The sequence below is a fragment of the Lagenorhynchus albirostris genome, chromosome 7 (assembly GCF_949774975.1).
Source record: "Lagenorhynchus albirostris chromosome 7, mLagAlb1.1, whole genome shotgun sequence".
Classification (NCBI taxonomy): Eukaryota; Metazoa; Chordata; class Mammalia; order Artiodactyla; family Delphinidae; genus Lagenorhynchus; species Lagenorhynchus albirostris.
The window spans coordinates 72,925,825-72,950,513 of NC_083101.1; the positions used below are offsets into that span (position 1 = coordinate 72,925,825).

The 24,689-nt window shown below is 37.2% G+C and overlaps 1 protein-coding gene across 1 annotated transcript; it reads right to left on the bottom strand.

Annotated features, from left to right (window-relative positions):
* Nucleotides 1-21,990: 21,990 nt before the first annotated feature.
* On the bottom strand, nucleotides 21,991-24,484 carry IZUMO3 (IZUMO family member 3). Its single transcript, XM_060153213.1, is given in 8 exon segments — nucleotides 21,991-22,085; nucleotides 22,088-22,170; nucleotides 22,521-22,611; nucleotides 23,036-23,116; nucleotides 23,569-23,586; nucleotides 23,803-23,892; nucleotides 24,041-24,115; nucleotides 24,253-24,484. Coding segments are annotated over 8 exon segments (765 nt in total).
* Nucleotides 24,485-24,689: the final 205 nt, after the last annotated feature.

Genomic DNA, 24,689 nt, shown 5'->3' on the forward strand with positions numbered 1-24,689 from the left:
TCACCTTCAAATTGATCTCACCTTTAGGAAATGGGACAAATCATGTGTGGGTCATTGTATTCTCTGGCATGGAAGATGGGGTAGAATACACTATTTGGGAGTGGGTTTTTTGTTTCTGAGATATCTTTTAAAGTCAGCAGTTGCAGAGTGATTCTGGAATGTGTTTCAAAGAGTGTTACATCCCACCACTCCAGTGCAAGGGGCTCAGTCTAAAACAACAAAGTGCATCTAAAATCTAGAATAGTCCATTCCTTTTCTGTTTGTGATTATAAAGGGGGGTAAAAGATGTGTCTGTTAACATTTAAAGGCACATTTAACTTAAGTTTAAGTCTTTCACTCGTGAGCTTCATGATATTTAACTAGCTAAACAGTGTGAGCCTTTCTTTGTTCTCACTTGTATGAGTAGAGTCATACTAAATTCCTTGGTACAGATTTTCAGTGGAGATTCAAGACAGTGCATGTAAGATAGCTAGCCAAGAACACTGTAGTGGTGCTCTTCCAAGTGACAGTATAATAAAAGAGGGTCAGTGGAGCAGAAAAACTGCCCAGAAGATAACTGAAATGAATATATGTGGAACCTGTTTCTCCCAAGAACTCTTTATACTTCAATGCTGAAGTTGCTGATGATGTCCAATTACAGGGACAAACAGTGGGAAAGAAAAATAAATAGAAGTTTTTAAAATATGAAACTCTGAATGTACAGGAAACAATTAGAGCTTCTCAAGTGCTGAGCAGTGCAGTCAAACTAAGATCATTTTGCATTAGATAAGGAATAAGGGGGATGTGCAGCTGGACTAATTCATGGGCCTGGCTGAAAGGCTTCAGAGGATAAGATGGCATTTTTGGTAAAATAATTGTTCTCAGGAACAATTTTTGCTTTTGCTTTTCCCGTGGACCTTTAATCCTCAACCTGTCATTTCACTTGCATACTAAAGATGTCATTACTGAAAGGGAGATTTCAGAGTTTTCTAATCAGAAATAAAAATCACACATATTTTTCCCTTCTCCTTTTTTGTAGGTCTGTTCAATCAAGAGAGTGGGTAATAATTAATCTAAGAGCCCCATTTGACAGAAAATTTGAACTTTGGCAAGTAGTCTACTTTATGCTGACTTGGAAATACTTACTTGGTTACAACCACTTGTCCATTCAGTTTGTGGAAGCAGATTAAGCCACAAAGCTGCCAATATGTTTCCATATTCAACTCTTTGTCTACAGGATGGAAAGGAAATCAGAGTACTTGGGAATTAAAAACCTCTTTGATTCCAGACTTCAAGTGTATTGCTCAGTTTGGAACTGGCAAGGGACACAGAGGGACAACAAAGTGAATGTGGAAAACAGATGTTCTAATTTCCCTTCTAGTCCAGATGTAGGATTTAAAAGAGTCATGCTTCTAGGATCTCTAGAATAGCCAGGTCAATATGATGACCAGGCATTAGCGGGAAATGTAGGGAATGCTTCTGCTCTGACCCTTAAGATTTTTTCTATTGGAGTAGGGTTGCTTTACAATGTTATATTAATTTCAGTTGTACAACATAGTGATTTGAAATTTTTATAGATTATATTCCATTTAAAGTTATTATGAAATATTGGCCAGATTCCTTGTACTGTAAAATGTATCCTTGTAGCTTATTTATTTTATACATAGTAGTTTTTATCTTTTAATCCCCTACCCTTGTCTTCCCTCTACTACCCCTATCCTGCTTCACCTCCCTTCCATTTCCCCAGTGGTAACCACTAGTTTGTTCTCTATATCTGTGAGCCTGTTTCTGTTTTGTTATATTCACTCATTTGTTTTATATTTTAGATTTTACATATAAGTGATCACATACCATATATGTCATTCTCTGACTTATTTAACTCAGCATGATACCCTCCAGGTCCATCTGTGTTGTCACAAATGGCCAAATTTCACTCTATTTTATGGCTGAGTAATATTCCATTGTATGTGTATGTATATCCCATATATATACACACACCACTTCTTTATCCATTAGTCTGTTGATGGACACGTAGGTTGCTTCCATATTTTGTAAATAATGTTTATTTACACTGTAAATAATGCTGCTGTGAACGTGGGGGTGCGTGTATCTTTTCGAATTAGTGTTTTGATATTCTTTGGATATATACCCAGCAGTGGAATTACTGGATCATGTGGCATGTGGTAGTTCTATTTTTAGTTTTTGAGGAAACTCCATACTGTTTTCCATAGTGGCTTCACCAATTTACATTCCCACAGTCTACAAGGGTTCCCGTTTCTCCACAGCCTTGCCAATATTTATTATTTGTGGTCTTTTCAGATAGCCATTCTGACAGGTGTGAGGTGAAATCTCATTGTGGTCTTGATTTGTATTTCCCTCATGGTTAGCAATGTTGAGCATCTTTTCATGTGCCTGTTGGCCATCTGTGTTTCTCTTTGGAAAAATATCTATTCAGGTCTTCTGCCCATTTTTTAATTGGGGTGTCTGTTTTTCAATGCTGAGTTGTATGAGGTATTTATATATTTTGGATATTAACCCATTGTTGGTCACATCATTTGCAAATATTTCTCCCATTCAGCAGGTTGTCTTTTCATTTTGTTGATGATTTTCTTTGCTGTGAAAAAGCTTTTAAGTTTAGTTAGTTTCCATTTGTTTATTTTTGCTTTTATTTCCTTTGCTTTAGGAGACAGATCCCCAAAAATGTTGCTACAATTTATGTCAAAGTGTGTTCTGCCTATGTTTTCCTCTAGGAGTTTTGTAGTATCCGGTCTTACATTTAGGTTCTTAATCCATTTTAAATTTATTTTTGTATATGGTGTGGGAAAGTGTTCTGATTTCATTCTTTTACATGTAGCTGTCCAGTTTTCCCAGCACCGCTTATTGAAGAGACTGTCTTTTCTCCATTGTATATTCTCGCCTCCTTTGTCATAGATTAATTGACCATAAGTGCGTGGGTTTATTTCTGAGCTCTCTTTTCTGTTCCATTGATCTATGCATCTGTTTTTGTGCCACTACTATACTGTTTTGATTACTGTAGCTTTGTAGTGTAGTCTTAAGTCAGGGAGCATGATTCTTTCACCTCTGTTCTTCTTTCTTAAGATTGTTTTGGCTATTTGGGGTCTTTTGTGTTTCCATACAAATTTTAGAATTATTTGTTCTAGCTCTGTGAAAAATGCCATAGATATTGTGTAGGGATTGCATTGAATCTGCAGATTGCTTTGGGTAATGTGGTCATTTTAACAGTGTTAATACTTTCAGTCCATGAACATGGTATATTTTTCCATCTGTTCGTGTCATCTTCAATACAGGGCTTTTACCTCTTTAGTTAGATGCATTCCTAGGTATTTTATTCTTTTTGAAGCAATGGTAAATGGGATTGGTTCTAGTGTATAGAAATTCAACAGATTTCTGTATATTACTTTTGTGTTCTGAAAATTTACTAATTCATTGATGAGCTCTAGTAGTTTTTTGGTGGTGTTTTAAGGATTTTCTGTGTATGAGCTGTTTATATATCATGTCATCAGCAAACAGTGCCAGTTTTACTTCTTTCTTTCCAATTTCAGTTCCTTTGATTTCTTTTCCTTGTCTGATTGCTGGGGCTAGGACTTCCAATACTATGTAGAATAGAAGTGGTGAGAGTGGGCATTCTTGTCTTGTTCCTGATCTTGGGGGAAATGCCTTCAGCTTTTCTCCATTGAGTATGATGTTAACTGTGGGTATATTATACATGGCATTTATTATATTGAGGTAGGTTCCCTCTATACCCACTTTACTTAGAGTTTTTAATCATAAATGGATGTTGAATTTTGTCAGAAGCTTTTTCTGTATCTATTGAGATAACCATATGGTTTTTATTCTTTAATTTGTTAATGTGGTGTATCACATTGATTGATGTGCAGATATTGAACCATCCTTACATCCCTGGGATAAATTTCACTTGATCACAGTGTATGATCCTTCTAATGTATTGTTGAATTCGGTTTGCTAACAATTTGATGCTAATGTTTTACATCTTTGATCATTAGTGATATTGGCCTGTAATTTCTTGTTTTGTGATATCTTTATCTGGTTTTGGTGTCAGGGTGATGCTAGCCTTGTAGAATGAGTTCAGAAGGGTGCCTTCTTCTGCAACTTTTGTGAATAATTTGAGAAGAATAGGTATTAATTCTTCTCTAAATGTTTGGTAGAATTCATCTATGAAGCCATCTGGCTCTGGACTTTTGTTTGTTGGGATTTTTTTTTATTACTATTTCAAACTCATTACAGGTAATTAGTCTATTTATATTTTCTAGTTCTTCCTGGTTTCAGTCTTGGGAGATTGTCCATTTCTATGAATTTGTCCATTTTTTTTTCAGGTTCATTTTGAGTACAAAGTTCCTAGTAATCTCTTATGATCCTTTGTATTTCTGTGGTGTTGGTTGTTCCTTTTCCTTTTCATTCCTGATTTTATTGATTTTGGCCCTCTCTCTTCTCTTTCTTAATGAGTCTGGCTAAAGGATTATCAATTTTAATTACCTTTTCAAGAACCAGATCTTAGTTTCTTTGATCTTTTCTGTTGTTTATTTTATTCTCTATTTCGTTAATTTCTTCTCTGATTTTTGTGATTTCATTCTTTTAACTAACTTTGGGTTTTATTTGTTCTTTGTCTAGTTGCTTTAGGTGTAAAGTGAGTTTTTTTGTTGTTGAGATTTTCTTGTTTCCTTAGGTAAGGTAAGCTTGTATCACTATAAACTTTTTTCTTAGAACTGATTTTGCTCCAATCCCATAGATTTTGGATAATTGTGTTTTCATTTTTAGTTGTCTCCATGTATTTTTTGACTTCTTCTCTGATTTCTTCATTGATCCATTGGTTGTTTAGTGGCATATTGTTTAGCTTCCATGTGTTTGTGTTTTATGCAGTTTTTTTTCTTATAGTTGATTTCTAATCTCATAGTGTTGTGGTCAGAAAAGATGTTTGATATAATTTCAATTTTTGGGAGGGTGGGAGGGAGGGAGACACAAGAGGGAAGAGATATGGGGATATATGTATATGTATAACTGATTCACTTTTTTATGAAGCAGAAACGAACACACCATTGTAAAGCAATTACACTCCAATAAAGATGTTAAAAAATAAAAAATAGGGCTTCCCTGGTGGCGCAGTAGTTGAGAGTCCGCCTGCCAATGCAGGGGACACGGGTTCGTGCCCCGGTCTGGGAAGATCCCACATGCCACGGAGCGGCTGGGCCCGTGAGCCATGGCCGCTGAGCCTGTGCATCCAGAGCCTGTGCTCTGCAACAGGAGAGGCCACAACAGTGAGAGGCCCACGTACCACAAAAAAAAAAAAAAAAAAAAAAAAGTTAAAAAAAATAATTTCAATTTTCTTAAATTTACTGAGACTTTTTTTGTGGCTAGCATGTGATCTATCCTGGATAATGTTACATGTGCAATTGAAAAGACCGTGTATTCTGCTGCTTTTTTCCTGTCTGGATAATTAAAGTACCCTACTAGTATTGTGTTACTGTCAATTTCTCCCTTTATGTCTATTAATATTTGCTTTATGTGTTTAGGTGCTCCTATGTTGGGTGCACACGTACTTACAATAGTTATGTCTTCCTTTTGGATTGATCCCTTGATCACTATGTAATATCCTTTGTTTTAAAGTCTATTACATCCTTTGCTTTAAAGTCTATTTTGTCTGATATAAGTATTGCTACCCTAGCTTTCTTTTCATCTCCATTTGCATGGAATACCTGTTTCCATCCCCTCTCTTTCCTTCTGTGTGTGTCTTTAGATCTGAAGTGAGTCTCTTATAGGCAGTATGTAGATGGGTCATGTTTTTTGTATCCATTCAGCTACTGTACTTCTTTTGATTGGAGCATTTGGTCCATTTACATTTAAGGTAATTATTGATAAGTATGTAATTATTGTCATTTTGTTAATTGTCTTTGGCTTATTTTTGTAGTTCTTTGTTTCTTCTCTTGTGATTTGATGACTATCTTTAGTGTTCTGTTTGTATTCCTTTCTCTTTTGTATTTGTGTATCTATTAATAAATTTCTAGTTTGTGGTTGCTATGAGGTTTATATAGCAACCTCACTCTCTCTCTGTGTATATACATATATATATATATATATATATATATATATATATATATATGCTATGAGGTTTACATAGCAATCTCTCTCTCTCTCTCTGGATCTGGTATTGACCTCCTCTTAGTGGGTAGGGCCATTTTCTGACACAGCGGGCTTTGGGTTTTGGGGTGTGCTAAAGCTGGTACTGGCCCACTGGTGAGTGGGATTGGATCCCAGTGTGGCTGAGGGGTCCAAGGGGTCTTGGATCTGATGTTGGCCTCTGGTAGTGGGAATAGATCCTGAGGTTGATGGCTTTGAAGCCCAAGTTGTCCCAGAACTGGTGTCTGCCTGTTGGAGGGCAGAATTGGGGCCCAGTGGATCCCAGGGCTGGGCCTACCCCCTGGTGGGCAGAGCCAGGTCCTGGGGTCTATGACTGCAGGGCCCAGGATGCTCAGAGCTGGCGTCAGACTGATCATGGGCAGGGCTGGATCTAGGGCATATTGGGGCTGGTGCCAGCCTGCTGGTGGGTGCACTGTGTTCTTCTATGACAGGTTGCGGGGCTACAGTGATCTTGGGGCTGGTGTCTACCTGTGGTCAGTAGGGCCATGGCCTAAGGGGTCCTGGGGTTGGTGTCTGGCCACTGGTGTGTGAAGTTAGTCCCAGAGCTGGTGCTGGCCCTCTGGTCAGCGGAGCCGGGTCCCAGAGTTGGTATGTCTGCATGCTGGTGGGTGGGGCTAGAGTGCAGCGGGTCTTGGGGCTGGTGCCTGCTCACCAGTGGGCAGAGATGAGTCCCAGAGTCTCTGGCTGCAGGGCTGTGTGTGTCTCGGGGCTAGTGTGGTGTACTGGTATGTGGGGCCTGGTCCTGGGCCCTCTGGTGGACAGGGGTGTGTCCTGGGGTGGCTGTTGGCTCAGAGGGTCTTAAGGCAACCTGCCTGCTGGTGGATGGGGCTTTGTCCCCACCTGGCTAGCTGGTTGGCCTGAGGCATGCTGTTCCTTGTAGCTGGTAGGTGTAGGTGGGTCCCAGTGGTGAGGAACTAGATGGAGCACTCCAAAATGGCTCTTGCCAGCAACAGTGTCCACGGTAGAACAAGCTCCTTCAAATGGCTGCGATTAGTGTCTGTATCCCAAGGGTGATCTCCTGTAGTCTCCTGCCTCTTCAGGAAGCTCTCAAAGATCAGCAAGTAGATCTGATCCATGGTCTTTCAAATTACTGCGTCTGCCATGGCTGCTGGAGCATGTGAGATTTTGTGTGTGCCCTGTAAGAGTGGAGTTTCTGTTTCCCACAGCCCTCTGGCTCTCTGGAAAGTAAGCCCCACTGGCCTTCAAAGCCAGATGTTTTCGGGGGCCCTTCTTCCCAATGTAGGACCCCTGGGCTGGGGAGCCCGATGTGAAGCTTGGACCCATTGCTCCCTGTGGAGAACCTCAGATGTAATTATCTTCCTGTTTTTGGGTCACCCACCTGGAGGTATGGGGTCTTGACTCTGCCCCTCCTACCCATCTCGTTATTGTTCTTTCTTTATATCTTTAGTTGTAGATCTCTTCTGCTAGTCTTCCAGTCTTTCTCATCAATAGTTGCTCTGTAAATAGCTGTAATTTTGGTGTGCCCTTGGGAGGAGGTAAGCTCAGGGTCTTTCTACTCTGCCATCTTGGCTCAGTCTCCTTTCTTACCTTTTAATCTATGTTCTTAGGTAGTTTTATAGTATGGGTATATTTATTTGTTTATATTATTATTACCTAGTAAATATATAAAAATATATTTAGTATATGCACACACACATATATATATATATAAACTAAAAATGCAACTGTAGCAAAAGGAGGCCATTCTGCACTTTCTCAAGGAAACAAGTTTGAGAAACATGTTAAAATGAAGGTAAAGGAGAATTACTCTGTGTGTGTGTTTTGTGTATTCTTACTTTTTTTTTTTTAAATTTGCTTGTTTCCCTCAGGAACATGTTTTAACAGATGTTGTAGCAGGTTGATAGTAAATGAAACAGGTACCTCTAATCAAATAAACTCTTAATAGCCTCTGGTCAGTGAGAAAATTCAATTATCTAGTTAAGTTTAAAAATCAATAGTGGCTACTCCAAATTTGACTATAGATATAAACCAACAAACTTGAACTCATTCTCAAGATCAGAAATTCTTTCAATCTAACATAATTATGTCAGAATCTGGGGGAAAAAATGAATCAAAACCTCAAAGAGAATTAGGATGTTTTATGGTAGGTACATAAAGCTTACTCAGAAAAAATAATGACAAAGTTACCAAATACCAGTAACAAAAGATTACTGCTATTCAGGAATTTGGATTCAATATTCTTATACTTATGAATGATATATTTGTTTTGTATTTGCCTGTTGTATCTAATGCATGTCATTCAGTGGAATCATCCCCAGTATTAGCAACTCCATTGTTTAAAGGCCTTGCCATCTAAGATTCTCAGAGCCAGATGTCTCAAGAGGCCGTGCTGTTGTTCAGTGGTTAAAAACTCCAATTTTGCCATCAGACACATGTATGTCCAAACTCTGACTCAGTACCCTTTTCTTTCAGAACCTCAGTTTTATTGTTTTTGCAATGGGGCTATTCATAGTGTATACTTCATATTAGTATTTAATTATCCTTGTATGATAATTATCCTTATAGGATACTTAAAAGATTATAGGATAACTAAAACATTGCAGCTAATGTATGTAGTGCCAAAACAGAGCAACCGTTGAATATTCCTATTATAGTATAATATATAATAGCTAAATAGTATAGCTACTGTGACTCCATGGACTGCATGGTTTGGACTGCTTAAGTCATTTGTTAGACTAACACTGAGGTTGTAGCTTTATAATGATTCATATATAAAATCCACAAATTTTTTGGATGCATCTATAATATGTAAGTTACTCTGCTGGCTTTTAAAAACAGGAAAATAAATATAATATCACTTTTCTTAAGTTGCTTATAGTCAAGCAGGGAATACAGCGGCTGCTCACAGGTAACTGTAAATTTGTGATGGACAAAATTATGTAAGCAAACAATTCTCTGGTAGTAAGAAGAAAAGGGAGATACCTCAAGTGATCAATAAACTATAGTTATTATATTTAAAATAGTTATTGCTAACTCTAAATACAAAGCACTCTTGCAGAGCCAAATAAATAGGTCTTTAAAAATATAGAGGTATCACAAAATGAATTATTAAATCTATTAGCAGCATTCACATGAAATTTTTTTTTAAATAGAAAGGAAAGTAGAAGAAAAACTATTATAAAAAGTTAAGACTGAATGACTATAATGTGCGTAAGGCAAGTAGACCTCATTGAGAAGAAATCTATGGCTGATTAAAATATGAGCTATCCCATTAATCACACAGTACATTAGATAATAAATTTTGGTTGTTAACTTGATATGCACCATTGAACATGGAGAAAAATATCATATAGGCAGACAAGTGCACTAATGTATGACAGTGTAATAGCTTGTGGATATTTCTTTTTGTAAATATGTCTACAGTTTTTCTAGTGTCTTACTGAACTGTGCTGTAAAATAAGGTTATTCTTTAAGTCACAGAGATTAATGCTGCAGATTTTTCAACACTGGAAAAAAATTATACATTTGAATAGAAGAAAGGGTGAGATAGAAATTAACATTTTTCACTCAGAATGTGTCATTCTAATATTTCATTCAGTTTTTTAAGGGGGGGTCTGAAGATGTTTGACTAAAAAAAAATGTTTTGAAAAAAGAAAAACCAGTGACATATTCTACTGACAGGTAATTATGTGAACTAATTTCAAGACCAGTTTAAACCATGATCGAGGTTATTTAACTGTCTGTGCTGTAGGGATCTAGTGAGCCTACCCTGAAAATTTGCTAATAGCACAAATAGGAAAGAATAGAAAATGTGCTACGTTCTATAGGCCAAGTAATAGTTTTTACAGAAAATCACAACAGATTTCTTTTAACTTTGCTTTAGTAATATGAAGATTTAACACTTAACTGACTGTTAAACATAATTTTGAATAGGTCTCTTGTTTCCATCTTGCTTGATAAAGTAACATAGATTCAGCAACTTATACCAAAGTTTCACTGCGATTATTATATTTGCCTCTGCTGTTCAGTAATGTCAGCCACTAGCCACGTGTGGCTATTGAGTACTTGAAACGCGGCTAGTCTGAATTGATAGAGACTATAAGTATCAAATACATACCAGATTTCAATGCTTTAAATAAAAAATAAAAGATGGTACAATATCTCATTGGGATATTTAAGGTTTAATAAAAGTGTATCAATTATACTTGTTTTTTACTCTTTTAATATGGAGGCAAGACAATTTAAAATTACATATGTGATTTGCATTTATGGATTGCACTGTATGTCTGTTGGTTAGTGCTGTTCTATGGGACCCATGAAGCAAACCACTGATAAAGGAAATAAAATTCTGAACAAAGAATCTTGACTTCTTCGGAACTATATTAAAATGGCTCACATTCTGATCATAAAACTTGTTTTAAGTTGTATGTAAATGGTTGTATATAAACCATGTAATTCAAAATACATTATGCATTAGAAAAAGGCACAAGAAAAGTAGACTACAATTATATATGTGTGGAAAGATAACATTGCAAAATATAAAACACAAAACACCCATTTTATTACACATTTCTTATCTGGAGAGTAGATCCTGCCTGTGGTCTCTGTAACCATACTCGTATAGATATTGTAATTACAGAGGAAACTCTTCCCCTTGATAGTCTGAAAGTTTCTGGAAAGTTTATTTTCTCACTGAAGATTTTTAATGGGCATCAGTCCAAATCAATTATACAAGAATCTTTGCCCAAGCCCTTCTATTCACCCCTGCAAAAACAAGACAAAACAAAACAGTCCTCCCTCTCCCACAAAAAGGCCATATAAACCATCTGCTTGATTTCTTTAAGGTATGTATTTGTCAACAACAGGATCAGTAAGAGGGGGAAAAAGCCCCAAATGCACTTATAAGCAAGAGCAACATAATAGGTGACTCTCAGGATTTGTTGCTTTGGGGTATGACAGTAGTCTGCCTTTGAGCTGATAAGTTAATAAATCAATCTTTATTGCCTGAAAGAATTTATGTGTATTCCAGAGTAAGCCATTTATGTTTTCATTTGCATTTTCTAAGATTAGTCCTTCATTTATATTTTTAAAATACTGTGCCTCTTCCAGGAATTGTCTCCAACTAAACTCAGAATACAGTACTTATTCCCCAAGGCAGGGAACCATCATATACCAGGGGTCACCATCAGATGGGGATATATTCCAAAGTGTTTCTTCTGTATGTGTGTGTATGTTGGGGGTGCTTGTTACCTGAAAATGTCTGTGAAAGGTGTCTGTAAGGGCCACCATTGGGCTTTTGTGTGTGGGTCAGATCTGAGGTTTGATCCTTAAAGACCTGGAAAATATATCCAACTTTTGAAAGTCTTAAGCAGAAACAGTTTGTGGATTCTAAACCTGTGCTCTCCAACATGGTTGCCACTTGCCACGTGTGGATTGCAACTAATGTGACTTGGAATATAACCAATGTGACTGAGAAACCGAACTTTTAATTTTATTAACTTTATGGTAAATTTAAAATCTGACACTAGATTGAGTGATTGGAAAACTTTTAAGCATGCTTGGAACAACTTTGAGTTTACTTTTTCAGCTGTAAACTTTATGATATATAAATGCAAATCAGGTATTTCCAATTAAAAAATTTCAAATTGAGATGTGCTGAAGGTATAAAATACCAGCCAAATTTTGAAGGCTTAGTTTCTAAATGAATAATTAAAATAGTTCAGTAATAATTTTATACAGGTTACACATTGAAGTGATATCAGTTTGGATATTTGGGTTGGAATGTATTATTAAAGTTAATTTCACCTGTTTTTAAACTTTTTCTTAATGTGGCTACTAGAAAATTTAAAATTATGTATGTGCTTTGCATTATATTTCTATTAGACAGTGCTTTCTAAAACAAAGAGTAAAACACATGGGAATACACTTGAGATACTGAGATCATAAACGGGATAGGGCAACAAAAGTGAAAACCTAATGACAAGATAGTAAGGGTCAGTGGCAAATAAAAGAGAAGCAGGTCCTTAGCTGACCTTAGTGTTAGCAGATGAGTAGTGTGTAATGCCTGACCTGGCTCGTGGCTTAGAATTGAAAACATGACTCTTCAGATTTTTGTACCTTATAATCAATGATAAATAGGGTGTTTCTTTAATAGTAATAATTATAATACCAGTTTTATTTTTTTAAAATTTCACTGCATTCCAACTCCTTTTAGTCTCCCTTATGGTACTGAGTACATTACATAGAGTCATTGAAAGGATTTTGCCCCAGTAAGTCTTTGAAACAAAATATACCAGGATTACAGGACAAGAAAAAAGAATGTTAAACCAAATTTCATTTCCAAGGGAAGAAATTTAAGGAAATAGTCACTCAGGCTACTTTGTTATGTAAAATCTATCTCATAAACTAAATACTGGATTAAATTAATTCATTGGACAGTTTGGAACAAATTGTAATATACCGTGTTTACTTTGGAAGTCCTACTGCCCTCAAGTTTAAGTCAAGTAGCCCTTCTCCCTACATAAGTAAGATGCAAGGTCACTGTAGAATAATGAGAAACACCAACAAGCAAAAATGAGAATAATCACTGGTAACCTACACCACCCAGAGATAATGACTGTAAATTTCCCTTGCCTTTTCTTTCAAGGAAATGCAGTCAGTTTTTATACAAGGTTCTGTATGTCTTAATAAGCATTGCATCACAAACTCTGTGTTTAATATTTTTCAACCTTTTCTTTGAACTCTCTTTGGACTGTTTTCATAGCCCAGACTGAGGTTATCAGTTATAGAAACAACAACTTAATAAATGATGTCTTATTGGCTTGAAAGTATTATTCACATAGATTTCCAAAGTGCCAAAGATAAAACCAGGATGTGTTTTATTCACTAGAAAATCTTGTTGAACATTTTCTGATGCTGTTAGTAAGATAAAGAGAATGTGGATGAAAGAGAAAACGTGAATTCTGAACCTGAAGAGCCTGTGCTTATTAGTACTTTCAGCAGAAATTGTGAAGGACCACCTCATCAGGCAGATTGATGAAGCCTCGTTAGGTAGGGGCTTGAGTGGAATGCCTCACGGAAAGCCCTGTAATGGTCCAGTGGATGCTTGACAAACATGCATACCTGCCAGTGCTGCCCTTTAATTGGAAGGTGTTTGTATTTGTTTCCTATTTTAGAGGAAGATGTGCAAGCACATGTAATATTACATGGCAGTTTTAGTAGTGCTAGATCTGGGAATGCAAACCGGAGAACCTGAAGTTAGGCAAGTTCTTTGAGATGAAGTGGAGTGCAAAGTGTCCTTCTTCCATTCCTCAGATATTTACTTCCATTCTCCAACTTTACTCTCACTACTGTCCTTTTACTTAATCTTGCTATTCAATCTATTTTTAGGTGAGTTGAAAAATAAAAACATGTATCTTGAAGTTAGGAAAATGCTCAGGGTAATGTTCCAGAACCTTCTGTGTTTATTAATATTAATACCATTAGGTACTTAAATACTGACATCTCTACTGTGCCTTACCCATCTCCCACCTTATCCCTGTTATCAGGGTGACTCGGGAATATGCGGCAGTTTCCTGATCTTTGAGATAATTTCTCAATTTAGATCAGTGCCAAAAGTCATGAGAACTATTAGAAGGTTTGAGGTTTCTTCAGATCTGGTTCAATTGGCAGTAAGACAGGCTGGTGGGGCAAAGCCAACCCAGCTCCCCTGAGGTGTAAGTGGAGCTGCTGAGAACTTCCCATAGATGCCCTTGAGCTAGGTTTCACACTAGGAACCTGTGCACTTGATTTGGGAACTTGGTACTTACTCTAACTCTGACTTACGCTGCATGGAATGTGTTAGCTCCAAACAATGTTAAGGTAGCCCTTATTCCATGGCAGTGTCGGTCATCCAGCTGCAAGGGATTTTAAAGATGAACTGAGGCTACAGTGGACAATATGACAAAGTATATGTGGGAGTGTTAAGAATACCTAGGGTATACTTGATTCCAAATAACAACGTTCATCAATGCTCTCATTTACATATTTATATTTTCATTTAACTACTATTTAATTTTTAGTACCGGGTATTGCAATGATCTCTGTGGACAAACAGACATGATTTCTGACCTCTTGGAATCAGGCATTAATTCATAGTTATATGAAATCCCTTGATTAAGTGACATTTAAGCTGATGCAGTTTTGTGGTACATTGCTAGATGTTGGGAATATGAAGACAAGCATAGCATAGTCGCTGTCCCTGAGGATTTCACGTCTAGGAAAGAGACATGCAAACCTATAATAACAGTCCTCAGTGAAAAGTGCTTTATAGAAGCAAATGAATTGTAGTGGATCCTGAAGATTGTGGGTGATTAATGCTGTCTGACCATCTCAGGAAAGGCTTTATGAGATGACTTTAGATGTGGGTTTTGAAGGCTGAGGAAGACTACCAGGCAATCAAGAAAACATAGCAAGTAATGGCTAGGAGGAAGAAAAGGCCAAGTATGTTTGGCAAACCCTAAGTAGAGAAGGAGGCCTAGGAAGGCATTTGGCCAAAGGTGAGATTACATAGTGTGGAATGGTAAAATTTAAGCAATGTAAAATGTTGTATGAAAGAGTTTACACTTCACTTTTAGGAGTGGAGGAGCCATTGGAGTACTTTACTTAGGAGTTAGAAATCAATTTGTGTTTTTAGACTGATCATTCCGAGTGCAAAAGGAAGGATGGCTTTGGCTTCTGGAGAGGCTGGGCTCAGGGAGGCTGATTAGAAGGCCACTGCAATCAGCCCTGAGACAGGAGAGAAGGACTTCAACTGCTGCAGTAGCCATGGAGATTTAAGAGATATTTAGGAGTGAAAATCAATGCTAATTGAAGAGACAGGCTAGGATAGATGAAGGAGAGAGAGGATTCCAGAATACATTGAGACTTCTACCTTCTGGGTAATTTATGGTATCCATGGAGCCAGTGCTAGCTAGTGGGCTTTGAATCCTGGCTCCACCACTTACCAAGTAACCACTTGGAAGAAGTTACTTAAACTTGCTGAGCTTCATCTATACAAAAATGATTTAAAATAATTTTGTGAAATCTATGGGAAGATAAATATGAAAATGCTCAGTAAAGTGCCTTATCTGTAATCTACATTCAACATATATTTTCTTCATATATGAGGACTGAAAGACACTCTGGATAAGGATGAATTGTATAAAATCAGAAATGGTTCAAGATAATGAGTTCAGTTTTAGGCATGCCGAGTTTAAAATTGGTATTTTATGTCTAGATGGATATATCCAGTATGTATTCAGAAACAGAGGTGGAGGAATTGGGGTGTGCAAATAAAAGTCTAAGAATTTGGAAATACAATTAATAGGTGATAGTTAAAACCTGCTGAGTGGATGAGATTCCACCAGCTATGGAGTAGCTAGCAGAAAAAATTTGAAGTCTGTTCTCTGGTGTTCAATTTCTAAGTAAGTAGGCAGAGGAGGAAGAGCCCCCCCAAAAGCAGCTAAAACATGGTGTAAAAATTCGAACAAAACCTTGAAAATAACAAAACCTGCCAAGTGCAAGAGGGGTACTTTAAGAAGGAAACCATTAGCACTCTGATAAGTCTTAGAACTGACAAGTAACTTGAGGAATAAAGAGAACTCTTTGAATGTAACAACTAAGAGATCAGTGACAACCTTAGAGCAATTTCCAATTGGTGGTGAGGAGCAGAATGCAGATTGTGGTGAATTGAGAGGAGAACAGGAATGAAGAAATAGTCATGAGATATAGAGTGCTTTTTAAAGAAGTTTGGCAGGGAGGTCTGGGGTGGTGGTTCGAAGTGGATAAAGGATGAAGAAGGGCTTCCCTGGTGGCACAGTGGTTGAGAATCTGCCTGCCAATGCAGGGGACATGGGTTCGAGCCCTGGTCTGGGAGGATCCCACATGCCGTGGAGCAACTGGGCCCGTGAGCCACAATCACTGAGCCTGTGCATCTGGAGCCTGTGCTCCGCAACAAGAGAGGCCGCGATAGTGAGAGGACCGTGCACCGTGATGAAGAGTGGCCCCTGCTTGCCACAGCTGGAGAAAGTCCTCGCACAGAAATGAAGACCCAACACAGCCATAAATAAATAAATTAAATAAATTAAAAGGATGAAGAAAAGAGGCTTTAACTTATAGTAATGGACACTAAGAGTAAAGACCTAGTATTGAGGAAGAGAAAGGAGACAAATGATGGGAGATAAATAATGAAGGAATGTTCTAGAAGAGGCTGGTCAGGAAGTATAAATCATAAAGCATTTGCCTTAGGTGGAAGAAGGTACAACCTCCGTTTGAGTCAGGATGTAGGGGAATGAAGTTAGAAAGACTATTAATAATTGGAAATTAAGAAGCTTCCAGTATTAAACCAGCTGTTGTTTTATCTTGTTAGTTAGCTTTTATTTTTTATGTTCTAATAATTTATGTTTTGAGCACCTTAATTAGATTGACTAGCACCTTCTAATGTTACCTCTAGATAAAATAAATTATTAAATTTTTATTCAGTAAAAGCTAAGTGGAACCTCACCTCTGACCTCTTTTTCCTGAAAAAAAAAAAAACCTTAGAAAATACTGATTCTTAATAAAGTAACCGCAAGAATGATGGGGGGGGGTCAGAAATTGCACCAACTATGCCAGGTTCACAGACTCAGAGAAATATGTTCCCCTAATGATTGATTTGTATATCCTAGGGAAATGCTAGAAATAAACTCATGCAGGGTTGACATCGGGACATTGGAGTATATGTTCTTAAAATATAATTGTTCCAGTAATAAAATGATTTGTATTGTTTCACTAAGCTATAAATGAGGTTTGGGTTGAGGATTTGCTTGTTGGAAAGGTGTTTTTACATATCTTTTTTTTTTAAATATTAACTGTTAGCTCAAGCTTAAATTAGGATTGTAAGCAATTAATTTTGTATTTGACATTTGAAAATATAAGTACCACATGACCTTTCCTAGTAGGTGAACATATAGTTTAATTAGGTAATCTTCATGTTATTGTACTGTAAACACATAGAAACACAAAACAACCAGCTCCTCCTCATGTTGGTGATTCTAGAAATGATAATGATCAGACTCTGGATTTATATTATAAAGCAATTGCAGTAAATTGTGCAGATGGAAGGGTCACAAATTTGAAACACATAGTCAAAGCTGATGGGAGCTCAGCCCAAAGGCAGCCCAAAGGCAGCATCTCAAATAAAGGTTTTCCAAGGAGTAAGACTATACAAAACAGGTTGGATTTTTAGGTGTCTTAATATTGTAAGTATCTTAATATTATAGATATCTTAATAACATAATATTTCTGGCTGTTCCTCTCTGCCCACTTAGAATTATATTATAATTTTACTATCATATGGGCATCTTTAGTATCCTATCCTTGATCTTCATCACTTCTTCTCTACCTTTTCACCTGGATGATCTTCTTAGTCATATTTTCAGGTTCACTATTCTGTTCAAGTGTTGTTTTGAAATAGGTTTCATTAGCTTTGATCTTCTTGCTATATATTCATATATGTAAATTCAAACACTGAATGGATGTCTGTTTTTGACACCCAACAAAATTGATACTTAGTATTTTCAAAACTGAAATTGGGCTCTTTCCATCAAAACCACTTGTTCTCCTGTATTCCTTGCTTTAGTGAAGGAAACAAGCAAGCACCATGTGCTTAAGGTGGGAAGAAATCATAGTTTCACCATTCAGGTAAAAATCAAAGTCAGCATGTTGTGTCTCATTTCAGATTTTTCCTTAAGCATGGCATTTGTTCTCAGTAGTGCTCATACCATATTTAAATTTCTTTAAAGAACATTGGCAACGTGGGTTATTTTTTCTTCCTACGTCAGTATTGGTAATTTGTACTTTTAATAAAAATATCCTTTCATCCAAGTTTTAAATGTTATAGTTGTTTAAAAGAGTCTCTTAAGATAAAAATAAGTTCTGTCTATAGTTTTGATCCTTTTATTTCTACCTTTTTAATGTATCTTTAAAATTTTTTGTTCTGTGTGGATGAAGACTTTTATTAGCATCTGGTGTTATCTCTTTATTTTCTGCTTTGCATTTCATTAAGATACAATCTAATTTTCCCTCTTTGTACATGTTTTGAGTTTACTTTGTTCTTTTCCTAGCTACTTAAAATGCCCTATTCAATATTATTATACTTTTTAATCTTTATGATATATGATGAATAGAAGGTTATAGTCTCAAATGCGTATAATTAGCTACTCTTCACAACACTTGATAGGTAATGTTTTGTGATTGTTATTTTTATGTGTTCAACTTGACTGGGCTAAGGGAAGCCCAGAGAGCTGGCAAAATATTGTTTCTGGGTTTGCCTGTAAGGGTAATTTTGGAAGAGATTAACATTTGAATTAGTAGACTGAGTAAAAAATATCTGCCCTCACCAGTGTGCGTGGGCATCATCCAATCCATTGAGGGCCCCGATAGAACAAAAAGGTGGAGGAAAAGCACATATTCTCTCCCTCGGTCTTTCTCCTTCTCTCGCCATGGGATCTCCTGGTTCTTGGGCTTTCCGACTCTAGGACTCATACCAGGTAGATCCCCCTGATTCTCAGGCCTTCAGACTCTAAGTGAATTATATCACTGGCTTTCCTGGTTCTCCAACTTGCAGGCTGCATATGATGCAATATTTTAGTCTCCATAATGATGTGAGCCAATTCCTGTAATAAATCTCCGCTTACATATCTATCTATATCTTATTAGTTCTGTTCCTCTGAAGAACCCAGACTAATACAGATTTTGGAGTTGAGAGTAGTTCTAGAGGAATATAATTTTAAGGACGAGTTTTCAGAATTGGTTTTGGGCTTTTTGAATTGGCTCTCTAGTCCTATTACATTTAAAGTTGCTGATGATTTACTGCCAGTAGTAAAGAGAGCACTGACAGTCCTCGGCATGCACTGTTTATAGAGTTATGTAAAACATCTCCACTGGATACTCCTAATCAACGACTTATAAGAAGCAAGTTAGGTGATTCTGTATATGATACTTTCCATCATTTTTCGAAAACTAAGTAATGTGATGATGTTGATTGGTTGCTCCTCTTTTTCTGGACAAAATGCTAGAAGGATGAGCTCCGGGATTCAAATTCTCAGCTCAAACCCCGTATATGTGACCTATGAGCTCCTAGGTGTGCTCTGAGGAAGAGCCTTATCTCCTATAGCTCCTATAGTTGAAATTGCTGGAAATAAAACACAGGACCTTATCCTGCTATTGGCTGAATTACAATTCAAGTAGAATCCCAGCCTTGTAAGGTGTCTATTGTTAAAGTGAGGGCATTGATTAGGAAAGAATGGGATCTTGTAAGTTGGGATGGGGGTATGTGGGCAGACTCTGATGTAGCACATATAATAATTTTCACTTCAGATATTCCAGTTCTGAACACTATCTCTTACACATGGGAGAATCAATAAGTAGATATTTATTGCACAGATGGTTATTGCAGCATTATTTATACTGACTAAAAAAAGCTAATGAAGAGAATACCCAAAATAGAGGAATGTTAAAATAATTATGGTGTGATACTATTGTGTGCAACTGCCAAAAAGAGTGAATAGATGTTGATACCAGTTAGCTTAATTTCCACAAAGTATTTAAGTGTGAAATCAACATGCATTAGTGTGCATAATTTTTAATAGCAAAAAAATTACATGTGTAAATGTATTTGTATGTATGTATGTGTATCTGTTTACTTATAACCATTTAGGTTTGGATAAAATAATGAAATACATATCCTTGTCAACCTAGGTTTTCTAGAAGAGAGTGATGAGAATGAAATACAAGAGGAGTGGGGAGGGGACAATAAGCCAATATGACAAGAAATTTAAAAGGCTGCACTAAAGCAAACAAAGAGACACAAAATCTAGCAAGTATGTTATCATATTTGTATAATTATCTATAATGAAAAATAAGTATAAAAACCATAATTTATAAAGACCATGAAAGGAGTTAGTCTCAAGAATTATTAGGTAAGGTGAGCCTTAAATCGTTGGAAAATGATAGGTGCCAACAACACGATTATTTTTAACATGAAGTTCAAATTTAGCAACTGAGAGATATTAATATTCAGGTCCTCCTCAAGTATATTCTGATTCATTCAATATTTCATTAATATAGCAGCAACAACAAACAAGTACTCAAAAGATCTACAGTGGGTGAAAGATTTGCAAACACTTCTACCCACCACTGAAGCAGGACCTATTCTCCTACTGCTAAACTGTGGTGTTTTTCTTTTGAAATAAGCTTCCAGAATAAAAGGACATAAAATAGAGTGGAAAGTTCATGTATTTTAGGGTTAGCCAGGCCTCAGTTTTATTCCAGGCTTTGCCACCACTGTCTGTAATCAAGTTGATGTTGACAATAAACCCACACTTATTATCTTTCCATTAATCTATCTTTCATAACTGCATGTCTGTAGCTGTGAGTTCCAGTCAGATGGTGTGAGTAAGTACAGGTTAGCCACAAGGGGAGTTTATCATAGCCTAGATTAGTCGCTGTGGGACCTCGAGTTAGATATTTTCCTGTTTCCTCATCCGTAACACGGAGGTAAATAACAATATTACTCAAAAGATTATTGTAAGGGCTTCCCTGGTGGCGCAGTGGTTGGGAGTCCGCCTGCCGATGCAGGGGACACGGGTTCGTGCCCCGGTCCGGGAGGATCCCACATGCCGCGGAGCGGCTGGGCCCGTGAGCCATGGCCGCTGAGCCTGTGCTCCGCAACGGGAGAGGCCACAACAGTGAGAGGCCCGCGTACCACAAAAAAAAGAAAGAAAGAAAAAAAAAGATTATTGCAAGAGTTCAATTAGATAGTAGATGTAAAGCGCTGATTAGGGTAGTATACACATTAAAAAGTGTTCAATAAGAACAACTAGACTAAGACAGTAATATCTAATTCAGTCATAGACCATAGATTTAGGGAAAAATGACTGGGACAAATCTCAACTCAGGACTAATATTTTGGACTTTGTGTGTGTGCATGTGTGTGTGTATGTGTGTGTCATATCATGATGAAGATTGAGTGTTATGAATTGCCAAGGAATTTTCCACATTGAACCTAATAAATATGGAAACATAGATAAATATAGAAAGGTGGAAATAAAAGCAAACTTAGAAATTTAAAAATTTTCCTGATTAAAGACATTAATGAGTTTCCAACCATGAATTCTTTTTTTTAGGGTGATTACAAGGAACTTTATTCTTATTTATAATAAGTTGAACATTGATTTACATCATAGAAAAAGACAGGTTTAGGAAAAAGATAGTGTTCTGTTCTGCAAGTATAAATTTTCCATCTATGTCATCATTATCCTAAATGTAGTCTACACTATTAAGAAATTGATTCCACTTCTCTTATTTTGCCTTTTTTTTAAACAGAAGAACCAAAACCATACTTTAAATTTTGTTGGTAATAGTTATACACATTAAGATGTGGAAATATTGTATTTAGTATACACTTCAAAATGCCATTTTATTGATAACTACTTTTGAAAAAATATGTTTGATTTCTTAATAAGTTGACCAATCAATGGAATGATTTTAGAGTAAACTTCTTGAATAAAAATAAAACTTTTTTCCAAGCTGATAGGATGCTTAGACTGATAGGATGAGAAAAAAAGCTGAGTCTTTATTACATTTTCCGTAGAATCTTAGACAACCATGCATTCTTTACTATCATGCAGCGTATCATCTTTTATGTGCATTGTAGCATACCAGCATTACTTTCTGTACAACTTCCAGTAAATCATTTGCTTCCATTGCTTCAGGTTATCAGAAAGGGTCTTTACTAGAGAAACTCTTAAGTTCAGTTTTAGAATACTCTGACTTTATGACTGCAGAAGAGCTTAATTCCCGGTTTTCTACTCTGAGTCAACACGTAAGAGAATTATGAAAGACCTTCTGGCTGTGTCTCTGTATTTGTTTTCTGCCTCCAAAATCTTTCTCCTTCTCATCCATTATCCCTATTCTTCAAGTTTCTTCTCCAAGTATTTCTTTAATGACCTTCGTATTGCCTTCATTTTCCTCCAATGAGAGATGCAAAAATGGAATCTAGACTAGAGAAATAAGATAATCCCAACTTCAGTACTAGTAGCCCAACTCTTAAAAAAATTGTAACAATTGTTTTTTCTTCCTTTTTTGAATTCCTCTACAAAAGTTTTTCTCATACTTCATTGTACCTCCTCCATTTCCTATGTTCTCATACTTCATTGTACCTCCTCCATTTCCTATGTTCCAACTTTTATCCCATCAAACTTTATCTCATTCCTGTTAATATGAGATCCCAGATTTTGAAATGACTTCTTTCCCATTATTTCCATTGGAAGGAAGGGGAAGATTGGGCAGTCTCTTTGCCAAAGAAATGCTTGATCCAGTGTTTGTTTGGAGGGAGGAAAACTCACAGTAACAAAGCACCTCCCAATATTACACCTTCTGCTAGTAATATCAGAAATAGTGTGATCTCTTGATTCTCAGCCTTCTTTGGATCATCTTCTGAAAGAAGAAAGGGCAAAAAAGAAAGTGGATTTTGGAGAAGGAAAATAGTAACTTGAGAACTTTATCCATAAGAAGACTCTTTTTAACCTTAAAAATTGCCCTGTTCACCACTTACATCACTGTTCCCTGGTTATTCTGATCTTTATTAATTACTTAGACTCCTAAGCTCCTCAAAACTTTTTCTCTTACTGCCCCTAGCCTAATTTCTCCACCTTTAGTACAGCTTTTTCATTTCTAAGCTCTTCACTTATCCAGTGCCTGGTAATTCATACTGGTACAAATTTTGTCCAGCATCTTAGCTCTTATTTGTGGCATTAGCATGACCTACAGAGAAGGTGATCAACAAATATTTGTGGAGTAAATCAATGAAGAACTCCTTGATCCCTGGCCTTTCAAAATGCCACACTGCAATCTTTGTTACCTGCACAATATTCTCCTTTGAAGCACCGAGTGGTGATGCGAAGACAGGTCCAACAATCCAGGATAGGACCTTCAGTCACGACTGAGAGAAGAAAGATAGTTGGAAGGGGGCCATGGCGTGGAGTTTCCTTAGCTCAGACACCAAGTATGGATTAGATCTCAGGCATTTCCATTGGTTACATTGCTGTGACTTTCTTCTTCCCCTAGCAATCAATTTTATTGATGGGTCAAAACCCTAAATAATTTAAGTCAGATCTCTGGGAAGAAGTAGGAAAATGATGGCTCAGCTTATATTGGTGCTTTGGGTTATAAACTATACTATAGAAGGCCTCTTAGCACCTCTAAAATCTCTGGGGTGTCTGAGATTTTATAAACTATTTTTTGTTGTCAGAGATCGTTGACATTCCCCCTTGTAGCCAATAGCTCTAGGAATTGCGTTCTTAATGTGACAAGTAGAAGAGATAGGGTCATATAGAGCACAGGAGATGGGAAAATATGGCTGAAACCTCAAGGCATCACATATACTGTACATACCACAATCTTCAGAGCAAGCTAAAAGAGAATCAGAAAGATCTAATGAGCTTAGAATCAACTTAGTGTTTGCCATGGTTATCCCCAAGTCATCTTTATTTGGTTACCCATTAAGTTCCAGCCACCCCTCCACCCATTCTAAATTATTCTAATGTGAAATCACATTCCTCCTCTCACCCCTCATTTCCTATTCCTTTCACATAATTTCAGTGTTGTTAGATAGACATCTTATATTACCAACTTCAGAGAAGTTCTTTAATAGTTCTTTCAGTTTGGATTCCAGGTTTTGGCGGACATCGAGAAGCTTGACTTGAAGGATAAGGGCACCTAAAGAGGGGTGGAAGGGACATCAGAAAATAGGGGTGGCCTATCCCTTCATAATTTAATCCTAATTGTTTTGCCTTGTTTTCCCCAGTGAATTTTTCTCATACTTTCTTGGGCAGTACAGTCTCTTAACACTGAAACAGTACCTCACCTTTCCATGTTTCATTGCTCAGTTTATAAAGTTCATTCTTCAGCCATGTTCTCAAATTGACATCCTTTTGAACAGCTAGAGAGGAAGGGTGAAGGAACATGTGGGAGAATAATTACATTTATGGAGGAAATTATGTGGGCCCAGGTGCTCTCTTCCCTACTTCCCTTCTCCCTTTAACCCCCCAAACTCTCAGGGACTCGAGCTTTCCTCACCCAACACCCGAAGCATCTTGTCACTGTGGGAGACCTTGAAGCTTAAACGGATCATCTTCTTAATCTGCCGTTCAAGCAGATGAGTTCAGCCAGGGACTTCTGAGGGTACCAGCTTTACCAGCAAGGACTTAATATCCTCAATGAATTTGGGGTCACATTCCAAACAGCCTTTGACCCCGTGGAAGGCTGCCAGGGACAGGGGCAGGAGCAAGAGCAGCCGCAGGTCCCCCATTTCCTTGCTCCGACCACCCTTGCCTCAAGATCATGTTGTCCTGGCAACTAGTTCACCAAGTTCCCTTTCCTTCAAAACTCCAGGAATGAGAGCCTTGTCCTGGATAGTCTGACTCCACCTTCCCCTCTGTTTCCATCCCACTTCTAGGCAATCTCATTTCTCTAAGGATCTTCAGTTTTCTGACTTTTATCCTTCATTCCAGAGA